We start from the raw sequence: 16205 nt of genomic DNA, 5'->3' as shown, positions 1-16205 counted from the left end.
TTAGCTGGTATGCAGCTGATCTTCAGTCCTTGTCAGGGTCAGTCTACCTCCAGTACACCTGAGATGGAGCCCTTAGGTCCTGGTCCCAGCCAGAGGCTAGAATGCTACCAAGACTTCCTCCTTAGTGAACAAATGAATGAAAAAAAAGTGTTTGAAAGCTCACTGGACAATATATTATGGGTTTTTGTTTAAGTGCTCTTAGAATCATCATAGTAATGAATAGAGATTCCCAAAGTAGTTTTAAGCTCGGAGGTTCCTTTGCTATAAACATTTGAAGTTCAGAAAATATACTTGCATGACCTAATTGGTGTTCTTGCCATCCCAAGATTGTGGGTGTGCATGTGCATTTCAAACCTGGCAGGTGGCCTTCATAGAAGACAGACACAGTATCATGTGGTAAGATGAGTACAGGTTTCAGTGTCATACTAGAGTTTGAATTCTGAGTCTCTTACATCTTTCAGCATCACTTTATCTTCATGGAAATTTCAGCTTCCGTATCATAAAACCTGGAGTAGTAGTCATCTAAAATGATTGTGAAGTGTTAGGGCCAGCACATAGGAGCCTTTCAAACAGTGGTAGCTGTATTGATTACAATAGTGTGAAAAATAAATAGTTTTGATAGGTCACTGAAAATTTTAAAGAGTCTTAAGTCAATCAAAACTGGAGTTTTCTCTTTTAAGATAAGAAAAGTGGCTTTTAAAAATTGATGTTTGTGTTGTCTATATTCTTACTATATTTAAAACTGAAATTGGGATGGCTGGATGGCTCAGTGGTTGAGCATCTGCCTTCGGCTCACGTTATGATCCCAGGGTCCAGGGATCAAGTCCCACATTGGGCTCCCTGCAGGGAACCTGCTTCTCCCTCTGCCCATGTCTCTGCCTGTTTCTGTGTGTCTCTCATGAATAAATAAAATAAAATCTTTAAAAATAAAATAAAAATAAACTAAAATTCTTGTTATAAGTCCTACTGTACTGGTGGAATTCATTTTGGAAAACAGTCTGACAGTTCCTCAAATGTTAATTCCACTCCTAGGCATACACCCAAGAGAAATGAAAACCTGTATCCATACAAAACTTTTACATGAGTGTCCACAGCAGCATTATTCATAATAGCCCATAGTGGAACAGCCCAAATGTCTATCAGGTAGTAAATGAATAAACAAAATGTGAGACGTTCATACAGTGAAGTATTAATTGGCCACAAAAAGTAGTACAGCTTAGATATATGGTACAACATGGATGAACCTTGAAAATAGCATGCACAGTGAAAAAAGTCAGACACAAAAGGCTATATATAATATGATTCCATTATAAGAAATGTCCAAAATAGGCATTGCATACATATATTCGACTAATGGTTACTGGGGATGGGGGGGACCCAGGGCTGGGATTGAGGAATGAGTGCTAATGGGTTCAGGGGGTTTGGAGTGGGTGATGAAAGTATTCTAAAATTGGACTGTGGTGATACTTGAACTTTGAATATTTTGAAAATTGGTGAACGATACACTTAAAAGAGTGAATTTTGTGGTATGTAAATTCTATAGCTTTTTTTTTTTAAGTCTTTACTAGAAATGTCATTTCACTATGACCAATTGTTCCTTCCTCCCTCCCATTATGCAGGAGGAAAGGCGAAGATTGAAAAATGCAATAATTATACAGTCATTTATACGAGGCTATAGAGACCGGAAACAGCAAGTAAGTTTGCTTATAAACTGAGAAAGAATTAGAAAGGCATGCCAGAGCTAAGTGTGGCTTTGGAGTCTTAGAAATGGAATCTATTTTGTGGGTATTTTACTAAAATACACCTGTTTAATGAAAATTAATATTGATAATATTTCCCAAATAATTTCAGTGGTTTATGTTTACATAAAGATTTATAGGTAGAGGAGTTTTGAGGTGATTTTTAAATAATGAAATAGAAACATGGGCTGCAGCTAAAGGTTGAAGTTGGTGGAAGAGTCTTTTGGGGGGTTGAGGGGTCTTTATTCCATCCCAGGTTTTCTAGGTTTCAGTTCACTTTTCTTAAGAACTGCATGGGTACGGCAACCAGACTATGAGCCCCTGCTGCCATTCAGACCCCCGGGTACCCTCAGGCTGCTGCAGTGTGCAACTGCCTGTCACACTCATGTGTCATTTGTCTTGCCTCCAGCATGCCATCCAGAGAAGCGCCTTTGATCGCTGCGCCAGTGCCTCACAGTCAGGTGGCACTTTCTCTATTGCCAGTGGGCCCAACCTTACCCTTTTGGTGAGGCAGCTTCTGTTTTTCTACAAGCAGAATGAAGACTCAAAACGTTTGGTAAGTATTGCCTACACTTCCACTTATCGTAGTTTATGTGTTTTCCAGCGGTTTTGTTTGTTGTTTTTTAGTGGGGTCAGCTAACCCTCCAGTATGCCTTTGTGAACTTTCCTCAGCCTGCTATATCATAGGTCATCTTTGTGGTGATGTGCTTTACCTCTTAAAGAGAGATCTAAATTGACAGTAGGTTTTTTTTTTTTTCCATTTTTAAAATTATGATACATTTCAAATGTAAGAAAAAATAGAATCATATATTGAATCATCCACCGTGTACCCAGTACTGTGTCCATAGTCATCCATGCCTATTCATCCAGAGCCCTCCATACCTGTGCCTCCCTATCAGTCAGCCATCATAAATCTTATAGCATGTTATCTGTAAATACTTTAAATCTCTAACTTATAGGGTCTCGTTCTTGAAACATCCCAAGTATGACTGTAGTACTGTTAAATTTTGTAGGCTTTTGAAACTAACGGTGATGAGGAATGGTGTTTGAAAATAAGGATGGGTGTGTAGGTGAATGAACTTTTTAAAATGCAACTTGTTACTGTGTCCCATTTCTCAGAAAATATTAAGAGGTTCCTATGTAAATTATTAGGTTAAATGTGTGTTTATTCTTAGGAATTCTTCTTTACTTTTAATAAAAATTTCAAATTATATTAAAAGATGGTATACAGGGACGCCTGGGTGGCTCAGCGATTGAGCATCTGCCTTCAGCTCAGGGCGTGATCCTGGAGTCCCAGGATCGAGTCCCATGTCGGGCTCCCTGCATGGAGCCTGCTTCTCCCTCTGCCTGTGTCTCTGCCTCTCTCTCTCTGTCTCTAATGAATAAATAAAATCTTTAAAAAAAGATGGTATACAATGAAAAGTATGTCTTCCATACTACAACCATACATACTGGAAAGATTCCCCATAAGAAATATAAATACACAAACACTTTATTGCTTATCTGGTGTTTGGCTTTAAAACCCAACATTCTTTCCTGAGTTGGGCTAGCCTGGAACCTGGGAAGAACTTGCCATAAACTAGAGACAGTCTAGAGAGGCAGTGAAAGTGGCTTCATTTGCTCATTCTAGACTTTCCTTAAGTGCAGGCTGTCTTGAGGCCTTCTATCTGAAGTTCATAAGAAAATGAACCAGAGAAGTACTGTAGTAGATAATCAGGCTTGCTCTCTGGGACAGTCCATTGCCACCTTCATGTAGTCTAGTCTTACAGATTGAGAGATTGCTAAGGAGCACAGACATGCAGGTGCCGTGGGAGGTGTTGGTCATTTATGCCTCTCCAGAGCACCCCATTCCTCTGCAGAACTGCTCCTGCATGCTCGTGTGTAAGGGCCAGTCCACAGTCCCCGCGTTACTGGTTCAGCAGCCATTCATTCATGCATAGCTTGGGGATGAATATGTGTTTGTTGCCAGGCCTTAGGCCAAACAAAGCAAATTGCTCATGTGCGGATTCTGAACTCCTAAATAAAATTAAATGTCATCAAACCTGGTTAATAGAACAGAAGTGAACTTAAATGTTTATTCAGTTTGCAAACAAAAATGCAAGAACAACAAATTAATCCTGTGTAGGGAAAGAGTCTCCCTGCTCCAGTCTTCATACTCCCTAATTACCCCCTAGGAGCCAGCATGATGCCACTTTTGTGTTTTTCTAAGACATTATATGCAAAGCTAGGTATATACTGTGCCTTCCTCATTTCCTTCCTTTATTTACTTATTATTACTATTATTACTTTAAATATAGTCTCTTATAAAATAGTATACTCTGATTATATTTTCTTTTGTGTTCAGCTTTATTTAATTATTTCAGAGTTCATAATTGCCTCACTTTTGTTTAACTTCCTTTGAGTCTCTTGATAAAGTTGCCTTCCACTTTTGACAGTACTGTAAAATGCTTCTCAGTATAATTGTCCATGATTAAAGATGTCAGGTAGTCAGAAGCTCTGTTTCCCTGGAGCTAGCCTTCTTGGATTCTAGGAAATTCTTGTGTCATTATCTTGGAAAGGTTACTTGCTTTGCTTCAGTTTTAGATCCTCCCTCCTGATTCCATTATGTTTTTGCTTTCTTGATTTACTCCCTCATTTTATTGGTACATATCCTCAGTTGATTCCTGAGAAATAAGGTGTTTTTAAAACTTTACTCATCTGCATTTAATAAATAACAACAAAAAGTTAGGCCAAGTAAGAGTTTAATGTAGTGATCATACAACTTTCTGGATGTTGTTGGTACATTTGTCAGGGTTGTAAAATACAGAATCAAAACTCAGTCTGGGGGGCCATAGGTGGCTCAGTTGCTTCAGCATCTGACTCTTGTTTCCGGCTCAGGTCACAATCTCAGGATTATGAGATCAAGCCCCAAGTTGGACTCCATGCTCAGCTTGAGATTCTTTCTCCCTCCTGCTTTGCCCTTCTCCTTTGCACACACTCTCCCCCCTCCGCCCATTTCTAATTAATTAATTAATTAATTAATTAATTAATATCTTCAAAACAGTCCAGAGAATGTTTAAATATCACTACTGCTTTGAGTTTTTTAATTTCGTAAAGCAACTTGAAACATAGTTACTAGATTAACATATTGACAGCCTTATTCTTGAAGTTCCTACAATTGCCCTTTAGATTTTGATAATGTTTAGTTACTGTTTTTGCTATTTTTATTTGTTAAGATGGTTTGCAATTAGAATGAACTGCAATATACTATACCATCAGATAGTATAGATAGTATTGTATCCTGTTGATTCTTGAGAAAAATATGGGCAGGGTAGCTCCATATACCTCAAGAAGAAAGCTTATGTATAAGCAAATTCATATTTGGAACGGGTCATCGAGTTCTTTCCACCCAACCTAGGAACTATTGTAATTTGTTTTATGAAACACTTTTGCATTTGTATGTCGTCTGATAACATTTTATATGAAAGAAGTGCTGCTGTCAAAGGAGAAATTCCTGAAAGATAACACACAAAGAAAAGATTGTGTGGCATATTTGCAAATAGCCACATTTAAGAGGCTGTGTTAATTTTAACTGGTTCTATGTGAGTCTTAAGAAATTAACAAGTAAGTAACAGTTGGTTTTACAAAAATTATAGCACAGAAAATAGAAAAGATTCGTTGTTGAGTATTGAGTTTTCAAAATCACTTATGGTAGCTACACTCATAGCAGATAGGCTTCCTGGGTACAAGTTAGATGTCTTACATTTGCTGAGTTCACTGACTAGTCATTGTGTCCAGGAGAATGGGGAGTTCTGGACACCGTGGCATATCCCTGACTTTTTTTTCCCCTAACTCTACTGAGGCATAGTTGGCAAATAAAATTTAAAGATATTTAAAGGGTGCACCATAATGATTTGACATATGTTAGCATTATGAAAGGATCTGTCCTGTCTCCGTTCCCTCACATATTATGTACCTGGGCTTTTACTGGGTATAATAGAGCTATATGATCACCTTTCCTACAAAAATTTCATAGGGAAGGGGAATATCCAGAAGGAAAGGATGCTGGAGACACAGAGGCAAAAGGTAAAGAAACAGAGATCCTTGTGTACCTCATGATTAATATATTTCTCATGTTTTTTTTTACTGTGGATTACTGATTTTTGCAAATGAATGGTTTTATTTCAGATTTATTTTATTTTATTTTTTTAAATATTTATTTATTTATTTGATATATATAGAGAGAGTACAAGTGGGCAGAATGGCAGGCTGAGGGAGAGGGAGAAGCAGGCTCGCTGCTGAGCAGGGAGCCTGATGTGGGGCGTGATCCCAGGACCCCAAGATCATGACCTGAGCCAAAGGCAGATGTCCAACCAATGGAGCCACCCAGGCACCCCTTATTTCAGATTTAGATGAGTTTTAAGTGTACTTTGTTTTAGTAGTAAATTTAGTGATTTAGCTTACTGAAGTACTATTTTAAGATGGAAAATCTAAGACATAAGGTATATGTTACAATATAAAACCTCATTTAGAAGATTTACTTTTTATCATATTTTAATTATTACCACTTAAGGAAATTTGGAATGTTATATAATATAAACAAGAAGTTTTTTTATGGATTGAGAATGATCTGTATGTTTTGCTATTTCAGATATGGATGTATCAGAACTTAATTAAACACAGCTCTCTGTTTGTCCAGCAGTTGGATGGATCTGAGAGACTTACGTGTTTATTTCAAATAAAGAGGTTGATGAGCCTCTGTTGCAGGTAAGTCAGCAGCTTATCAAAGGTGTGGAGAGTCTTGAGGAGCTCTTTAAACTTCTCACACTATGTTTGTGATCTTTGATTTTTCTTATCTGTTCTCCCTCTGTGATTGTGCATTTTTCATCTCTACAAACCCAGTGCCTGCATGCTAACAAGTTATCCATAGGAAGTGTGCGAGACAAATGTGATTATTGTCTTGTCTATCCTCGAGTCATGCCTGTTTTCAGAGACATCTAGTACTAGAACAGAGTGGCTCAAACACTTAACCATAGCAAATGAAAGTTGTTTGCAGGAGCTTGGGGATAACATTTGCTATCCAGTAAGTATGTAAATACTTTTTGTTTGTTTGTTTTTTACAGGTTATTGCAAAACTGTAATGATGACAGTTTGAATGTTGCACTTCCAATGAGGATGCTTGAGGTGTTTTCATCTGAGAATACTTATTTGCCTGTTTTACAAGACGCTAGCTATGTGGTGTCCATAATTGAACAGATTTTGCACTACATGATTCAAAATGGTAGGTGGCAGATGGGATCGGGGCTGTGCTTAGGTAGGATGTTGTGTCGGGCTTGAACACTTGGTCTGAACACCAAGAGTGACTGTAACAGGGCACTGTTAAGGGAAGCACCTGCTGGAGGCACTGGTGCCAATATTGGTCTTCAGCCCTCCGCACCCCAAATGTCTTTACATTTTCCTGATGCTTGAAAATGAAGCAAATGAGTGTATGCTTCCAGAAACTCTTCTGGTTATGCATCTCTACAGCAGCCAGTCCTCCCATGGCTGGGCAGCCAGCCGGGTCCTGAGTTGGTAGGTGTGGTGGTGCCCCAAGTACGAGGGAGATCACCAGGATGGCCTTAGTAGAAAGTCAGTCTTCACATCAGTTCAATAGAGGAGAGCAAAATATTTAGTCTGAATTTTCTTACTGCCTGGCTGTTAATGCTTTTATGCATGGACACTCTTCTGATAATGATTCTGATTTTATAAAGTATAATAACCTAGATCTGAAATTCCTCTGAGGACACATTTGTGGCACTATTCTGGAGAAAGACTATGAAATACATGTGATATCTAAAACTTTTATGATGAATTAAGCAGTGTAAGACAAAAATTTAAAAATCTGACTTCCAGTGTTCTCACAGGTAAAAAGTCAAACACTCCAGGGCTTGGACTTCAGAAGTATTAGCATTTAAAAAATATGTATGTTATTGATCATAAGAGGAGCAGTATAATTTATATCCACTATAGATATTTCTAGAAGGCCGGAGTCACTGGTGAAAGTGAAAAATAAGTTTCCTTTTGTTTTCCAGAAGCGATGGACTAATCTAGACTAAACCTCACTAATTTAATCCTCAGTACTAAAACTATAAAAATTAAATTCGTATACATCGCAACTTTAGCATTTGGCTTAGGTTTAAAATAAAAAAAGAAACCTTTGTTGAAAAATTAGGGTGTCAACTAAAATAGGATTTGATCTTTTAAAAAACAAAGGTATGGTAATTAGAAATCATTCCTTGAATCAATGCATTATTGTGTATATTGATTTAAAGCTAAGCAATCCGTGAGTTTTTTTTCTTGTTTTCTAAAAGCATGAAGAACATAACTCAGAAATGCATTATTTTAAATGTGTCTATAAGTAGAAAGTATGTCACAGTCTTGCAGTGAAGGTGCTGCTTTTGGCACCTTCTATGGTGACCTGCAGAGTTATATCAGTTTCAAGTGTGCTGTCAGTATGTTTAAATCCATGAGTTCAACATATTTTTTAAAAACCAAAAACTAAATATTAGAGGATGCTGAAGAGTCAAATGAAAACCATCACAGTATATGGGCCTTACTTGGATCCTGATTCAGGGAAACTAGTTAAATAAAATTTATAGCAAGAGAGAGTTGGAGACTTGAACACTGACTAGATGCTTGTGATAGCAAGAAATTAACAATTTATTTTAGCTGTCATTAATGGTATTTTTAAGAAAAATAAAGTCCTTTGATGACACAATGAAATAATTATGTCTTAGATTTGCTTTCCAGCTTATGGAGGAGTGATGGGTACATGGAATTTATAGACCATTTCAGGGTACTTATGTATTTAACTTTTCCTTAATAAAACAGTAGAAGGGGTGCCTGGTTGGCTCAGTCTGTGGAGCATGTGATCTTGATCTCAGAGTCATGAGTTCAAGCCCCTCATTGGCTGTAGAGATTACTTTAAAAAATTAGTAAATTGGGGGAAAAAAGCCATTGTCTGTTTAGCTAATAATTTTTTTTAAAAAAAAGGAAAGTTGAAGAAAAATTAACTTAAATTTGGACCTATGGAGATTTATAAAAAGCATATAAAAATTGACATTTTTTTCCCTCATTATGATTAAGATACCAAATTCTAAATATGTGTTTTTCCTTTCTTTTAGGGTATTATAGATCTCTCTATTTGTTAATTAACAGCAAGCTTCCATCAAGTATTGAGTATTCTGATTTATCTCGAGTTCCTATAGCAAACATTTTGCTAGAGAATGTTCTGAAACCATTGCACTTTACTTACAACTCCTGTCCAGAAGGTGCAAGGTGAGAATGGGATAATTTACCAATTGTGTAAATTCACAAGGTCTCTATCTAACAAAAACTTTTACATGGATGCTATTTTACATATAGAGTTAAGTCAAATTTTTACTTTATTAATGTGACTCAGTTTAAAGAAAAAGTTTACTATTTGTTTGGCCTGTACCCTAATATAAATGTATAATTCTAATGACCTGGTTATTTTCCTGTTCTAGTAGCTATTGAGGGATATAAAAACATGGCAGAATTTTCTCAATAGGGAAGGCCCAAAATCAGTTAGTTTCAGGGCAATTTAGTTGATATTGAATGCTGACCTTCAATTAATTTGGAAAATAATATTTTGAAAGTTAACTTTAATCAGTGATTTAATGAACAATATGTTTTGATAAAAACTTGCATTTTTCTTTTTCAGGCAGCAAGTTTTTAGCGCCTTCACTGAGGAGTTTTTGGCAGCACCTTTTACAGATCAGATTTTTCATTTCATCATTCCAGCCTTAGCGGATGCACACACTGTTTTCCCTTACGAGCCCTTCCTGAGCGCGCTGTTGTTACTGGAGAGCAGACGCTCCGGGACAAGCAGCAGGACAAGCAGCAGGGCACCGTGGCTCTTCTTCTTTGTCTTAACTGTTGGCGAGCAGTATCTAGGTATGAGATCCAACATGTGTTTTCCCTCACTTCCCATGTACACAGTATTAGCACATAGAAATCAAGAGAAGGGAATCCGGTGACAGTTGTATGTTGTCAGGGCTGCTTCTGCTGGGGAGTGGGAGTGGGGGGGAAGGGGGAGGGTTTCTTGGAAGAGTGCTCAAGGTCTCAGCAGTGTCCCCAGGGAAGGTTTCTAGGCACATAAAAAAATCTGATTCAAGGGTGTCTGTCAAGCTCCATTGGTGGAGCATGCAGCTCTTGATCTCAGGGTTGTGAGTTCAAGCCCCACCTTGCATGTAGAGATTACTTTAAAAAAAAAAAAAAAGGCCTGATTCAGATTCATGTTACAAGGCCACACAGATTAGAAAGAATTTTGAAGTTGAATAGGAGAATTCCTGTGAGCACAGGGATGTTATCCCCATTTGTGCTGAACTTCTAATATGCACCTATCCTAGAATTATTGCATCTTTCTCTGATGTAGTTTAATACATACATCTATACATGAATTATTAGAATTTTGATGATAAGTTCTGGTTGGAGATGTCTCTGAATATAAGAAAAATGATACCTGAGTTTTCCAGTTTCTGTTTAATCACTTTTAATGAAATGTTACAACTGACTGTTTTACAAAGGGACCCTCTCTGAGGAAGGACTGCTGGTGTATTTAAGAGTACTCCAGACCTTTCTTTCTCAGCTACCAGTTTCACCGGCCAGCACGAGCTGTCAGGATTCAGCCAGTGACTCGGAAGATGAGGGTGAAGAGGCAGACAAGCAGCCAAGCGCTCCTGTAAGCTCCTGTGGGCCTGGGGGTCAGAGAACAGATTACACTGCACGCCACTCCATCTAAGTAATACATTAAAGGCTTCAGACTGCACATGGAGTCCCTTCCCTCTACTGCCACCCTGCCCTTCCAGAGATGACCATCCTGGCCACTGGGGACTGGGGATGCTCTTCTACCCCTGGATGCACCTTCTCTTGCTCGTCCATAAAACTATATGTGGGGATACATAGTTGTGTGGGTTTTTTATTCAGAGTAGGCCATGCTGTATATTAATCTAATTGTTACTTGGGAAGTTTTCCTAGAAGGGAAATTGTCGTGTTAAGGTTAAAAAGTTCCTGGTTCTCACGAAGGGCCCTTACTGTGTGCCAAGCACTGTTGTATTTTTATTTTATTTTATTTTATTTTATTTTTATTTTTATTTTATTTTATTTTATTTTATTTTATTTTATTTTATTTTATTTTATTTTATTTATTTTTTTTTTAATTTTTTTTAAAGATTTTATTTATCCATTCATGATAGACATAGAGAGAGAGAGAGGCAGAGATACAGGCAGAGGGAGAAGCAGGCTCCACGCAGGGAGCCCGATATGGGACTCGATCCTGGGACTCCAGGATCGCACCCCGGGCCAAAGGCAGGCACTAAACCGCTGAGCCACCCAGGGATCCCCGCACTGTTGTATTTTTAAGAATTTATAGCAGCTTTATTGAGATACACTTGACCATGAAATTCACCCTTTTAAAGTGATGTTCAGTTGAGTGATTTCTCAGTATATTAACCTAACCATAGCCACCACCACTCTGGTAAAGCATTTTCATTGTCTACACAGAAACCCACACCCATCAGCAGCCACGCCCTCCCCCTTCTTACCCTATCTTGTGAACACCAAGTAATGTCTCCTGTTAATTTTTGGCAGTTTTGTAGATGACAAAAGTTGTGATTTATTTGAAAATGAATTTTGAGTGCATTGTCACATATACTCTCTATGCCACCCCGCCTTTTCTCACCTCGCCTGGTTTGCTGTGTATTTTCAGGAAATAAAAAGCTTTGTATCATACACGCACAATGTGTGTGTCTTCAGTGATACCTCTTTTTCTTTTAATTACAGAACTGAAATAACTTGAGATATGGCTGTAATAAGTTTAAATATTTTGTTGTTGTTTGGAACCTACTCAAGAGGCTCAGGTTTTCCAAAGGACCAGAGGAAGTAAATCTTTAGGATCTTGTGAAGTGAAAGGATGTGTTAGTACTGCCTCTGATACAAATAGTTTGATTAGCAAAGTTTGTTTTAAAAAGTAACAATAAGAAGAAACAGATGAGTTGTTGCCCCTTACAGCTAGAGGAAGGGTTAATTGCAAAGGGGCAAAACTGAGTCTTTTGGTGGAAGCTGGAAATCTTCCATCTGTCAGAATTCAGAACTGCACACAAAAATGTGAATTTTTTATATGGCTAAAAAAAGTGGGATTCTATAGATGGAATGTAGAGAAAATTTTTGTTTTTAGAAGACACTTTTTTGGGCAGCCCGGGTGGCTCAGCGGTTTAGCACCGCCTTCAGCCCAGGGCCTGATTCTGGAGACCCGGGATCGAGTCCACGTCAGGCTCCCTGCATGGAGCCTGCTTCTCCCTCTGCTTGTGTCTCTCTCTCCTCTGTCTCTATGAATAAATAAATAAATAAATAAATTTAAAAATATGTATTTTTTAAAGCCCATAAAACTATAGATAAATATATGGCTTAGAGCTTTTTTTTTTTTTTTTTTTTTTTAGATTTTTATTCATTTATTCATGAGAGACACAGAGAGACAGGGGGGCAGAGACACAGGCAGAAGGAGAAGCAGGCTCCTCTCAGGTAACCCGATGCGGGACTTGATCCCTGAACTCCAGGATCACACCCTGTGCTGAAAGTAGAGCTCAACTGCTGAGCCATCTAGGTGGCTCTGGCTTAGAGCTTTTAAAGTTTCTGAATGAAAGACTTTGACATGTAAACCATTTCATGGGTTAGGCATCCCATAAAGTCATTAAAATTTTTTTTTGATGAACCGCAAAAAAAAAAAAGTATAGCTTGATTTTGTTACTTATATTTGTGAGAATTTTTACTATATTTTTCTTCCTTTATATACAAGGGTTTCAAGGTCTGTATTAATATATGATTTATTTCTCTTTTTCATTTTTTTCTCTTCATTTTTCCTTTGCATTGTTTATCATCTCTCCCTTCCTGTCCACATTTGGGTTCAGAGCCAGTGACGCAGGTATAGGCCAGGTACTCACAGATTTGACTCCAAATCTCTTCTATATTTTTCTGTCAGATGATTTGATGGTTGCTTGCATCCTGCCTCTTCTTTCCTATGATGATTATGTAGAGTCTAGTTGATTAAATGAGATTTTTCCAGAGTCAAATTTCATATAAACTCTTAGGTTTCTATATCGGTTTAGTTATGGTTTGTGTGTAATGTATTTTAAATAGGTACAGTACAAAAATAGTACCAACATACTCTTTTCCTAACTTCTTTTATTAGGTGCATCTTATTTACAGATTCAAGTTTGGCAGATAGAATTTATTACTTTTATCTAAAGCAATGTTTTATTTGGTAGATTATTATAAATTGCATAAATTGTTACCATTTAAGTTTCCAAACAGTGTAGTCAGCAATACCCAGTGTTGTGTATATAGTCTTATATATATATATACTTGGACATATATTTATGTGAAGAAACTATGTATCTTTGATTAATACCCCAAAGAAGTAAACGCATAGTGTCTCAGTTCAGGTTTTATTCAGTAAATCAGATCTTTAGATAAATTAATATGTAAAATATATCTCATTTGATTTAAAAAATTAAGTTCTTTAATATGCTAATTTTGCTTTAACTATTATCTCCCAAATAATTTAAAGTGGAAATTCTGTTAGATGATAAATTCTCACACATGTATGCTTACTTAGTACAATGGTATCTAAAACTGAAATGAATTTTTCTTAAGATGTCAATACTGAAAATATTATCACAAAAATCAGGCAGAAACTGAGTATTTATAGTTCTGTTATGCTGAGTAAAATTGGTGCCTAACATTGATAGTGACTGTGGATCTCTAGAGAATCTCGTAATACTTGAGTGGATGCATTTGGGGAGATACTGATTTGTCCATCATGATATGGGTAACTTTTAGATAATGGCTGTTTTGTATTTTCACTTGAAGTAAAATCAGATTTTCTGTGTATTTGTAGCATAGAGGCTTATTTCTAAGAAAGTATCATCAACTTAGACAAGTGTATCTGGTGTGTTTTAGGAGGATGGTCGACTGTCAGTCCCATACATAACAGAGGAGTGTCTGAAGAAGTTGGACACAAAGCAGCAGACCAACACTCTGCTAAACCTGGTATGGAGGGACTCGGCCAGTGAGGAGGCTTTGACTCTAATGGCATCGATTGGCCATACACTCATGGTGCAGCATCGGATGGTGGTGCCCAAAGTCAGGCAAGTGTCCTTGGGCGTTGTGCACGCATGGCGGTCTGTTACCCCTAGACCCTGGGCTTGGTTTCTGTCTTCATCTCTGATGGTTTTATCTGCTACTTTCTGGTAGAATATGGTGTAGGATGTTTGTTCAACTCTTCAAGCATGTCCTGGAAAATGAAAATGTGTTTTTCTTTTCTAAATCAGCTGATAACTATTTGAATCCATCTTCCTAGCCAATAATGTATTTTTCTTGAGTATCTTGGAAATGACAATGGAGTTTAGCCCTAACCCCCTTTTAAACATTGAACTCATGCCTGTGTTATATAGTACCAATATATCATACATCTTTTAGGCTTTCTCATAGCACTCTTTTCATCACATTGCCCTCAGAACTTTAGCACTCTGAAATTTTTGTTTTTCAAAACTTTGAAATAAACTTTTGAAAGGGACAAAACAAAACAAATTAGAATGTGGCTAGTTTGTGCTGAGGTGAGGAAGTATGATCATAGTGTTGAACAATTTTTCTCTCTCTAATTTGAGTTATACTTTAGTAGTTTCTTGAGAATTTGACAAATATTTAACAGAGTCCACGCAAAGATTCGTAGTAGTTGTGGTAGGAACAAAGGGACTGATGTTATACAGGCAACCTGCTGAAAGGCGCTGCCTCTTAATACATAGGTCCCGATTTACGTTACCCTAAAGAATCCTTTTCTGTCTTTATAAAATGCTTTCCCATAATGTGAAAAGAGCAGTTTCTCTTGTTCAGGAAGGCATTCTTTGAAACGAACTGTATGCAGAGAACACATCACCCACTGAAACTACCTTGTAAACACTAATGCAGCCAACTAATCAGGTGCTCTCTTAGCACCCTGGTGTTTATTACTGTCGGAGGAAGTAAGATGTCCGTGAAACTGTGATCCCTCGATTAGGTAATTAGCTCTCTGGAGGCTAATTGCATTAGGGCAGGATGTGAGATCTCAGGATCATAGCAGCTCATCTAGGACCCTTGCTTTTATTGTAGCACAAAGTCCATCGCTTTGGATAGTAATTACTGGATTTAAATGCATCACTGCCCTCGTCTGAGGTTCACTAGTGAACTGTTTCCAAAAGGTGTTTAATGGGTAAAGAAGCTTTATATGTAGCCTTGATTTTATGAGTACAACACCTATTTCCTCTAAGAAACTACTCTAGGAATTTTATTTATGGTTTAAATACATTAGGTTTTAAGTATTTAGAATGTTTTCATAGCTCATGAAAGCAAGTAGGCTCCCTTTAACTGTGGTAGATTTTCACTGCTTTCAAGTTTGTTTGGATTTTTTTAAGGTATTTAAAAGATGATTAATAAATTCCAGGGCTGATGACCCCTGTCAGCACCTTTGGACCCATATAAATCCCTCTTACTTTCATGGTTGAGATTTGCCATTTTAATTTCTTCTTCGCCTTTTTTTAAAGATTTATTTAGGGATGACTGGATGGCTCAGTGGTTGAGCGTCTGCCTTTGGCTCAGGGCACGATCCCAGAGTTCCCGGGTGGAGTCCCACATCCAGCTCCTGTGGGGAGCCTGCACTGCTTCTCCCTCTGCTTGTGTCTCTGCCTCTCTCTCTCTGTCTCTCATGAATAAATAAATAAAATCTTAAAAAAAAAAAGAAAAGATTATTTACTTGTTGCAGAGGGAGAGGGAGACAGAGAAACTCCAGCAGGCTCCATACTGAGTGCAGAACCCAACTCGGGGCTCAATCCCAGGATCCTGAGGTCATGACCTAGGCTGAAATCAAGAGTCGGGTGCTCAACCAACTGAGCCACGCAGGCATCCCTGCAATTTTAATTTCAGTTTAACATTGATAATCAGGATGTATGAAGGAACATGGAGACTCCTTTTACATTGATATGGAAGGAAAGGAAGGTATGGTACAATATGAATAATACCTACTTTTGTGTCAGAATGGTAGAAAAGGTAGGAATGTATGTTTGTATTTGCATAAAAAATCTTGGGTGCAGGCAGCCCAGGTGGCTTAGCGGTTTAGCACTGCCTTCGGATCAGGGTATGATCCTGGGGACCCGGGATCAGGTCCGGCGTTGGGCTCCCTACATGGAGCCTGTGTCTCTCATGAATAAATAAATAAAACCTTAAAAAAAAAATCTTGGGTGCATACACAGGAAATTCTTAAAACTGATTATTTACATGTCTAGCTGTGCTGGGGAGGTCAAGGGTAGAGGAGAGTGTGGACACTGTATTCTGTATTTTTTTTAAAGATTTTTTAAAAAAATTTGAGAGAGAGAGCGTGAGGAGAGGCAGAAGGAC

General features: G+C 37.8%; 1 protein-coding gene across 2 annotated transcripts in view; it reads left to right on the top strand.

The window, feature by feature from the left end:
• UBE3C (ubiquitin protein ligase E3C) overlaps nt 1-16205 on the top strand; it is a 125471-nt gene that overhangs the window by 30135 nt on the left and 79131 nt on the right. The window contains exons 3-10 of one of the 2 annotated variants that reach the window (XM_055335146.1): nt 1620-1694; nt 2149-2295; nt 6418-6485; nt 6842-6999; nt 8882-9035; nt 9442-9674; nt 10307-10461; nt 13737-13924. In XM_055335146.1, coding sequence (XP_055191121.1) covers nt 1620-1694; nt 2149-2295; nt 6418-6485; nt 6842-6999; nt 8882-9035; nt 9442-9674; nt 10307-10461; nt 13737-13924 — 1178 coding nt within the window. Of the gene's footprint in view, nt 1-1619; nt 1695-2148; nt 2296-6369; nt 6486-6841; nt 7000-8881; nt 9036-9441; nt 9675-10306; nt 10462-13736; nt 13925-16205 lie in introns of both variants that reach the window. The other variant, XM_055335145.1, reaches the window with a different exon arrangement.

The sequence above is a fragment of the Nyctereutes procyonoides genome, unplaced genomic scaffold (assembly GCF_905146905.1).
Source record: "Nyctereutes procyonoides isolate TBG_1078 unplaced genomic scaffold, NYPRO_anot_genome, whole genome shotgun sequence".
Taxonomy (NCBI): Eukaryota; Metazoa; Chordata; class Mammalia; order Carnivora; family Canidae; genus Nyctereutes; species Nyctereutes procyonoides.
Note: the sequence above shows the minus strand (reverse complement) of the source record. Positions and strands in the feature narration are given on the sequence as shown.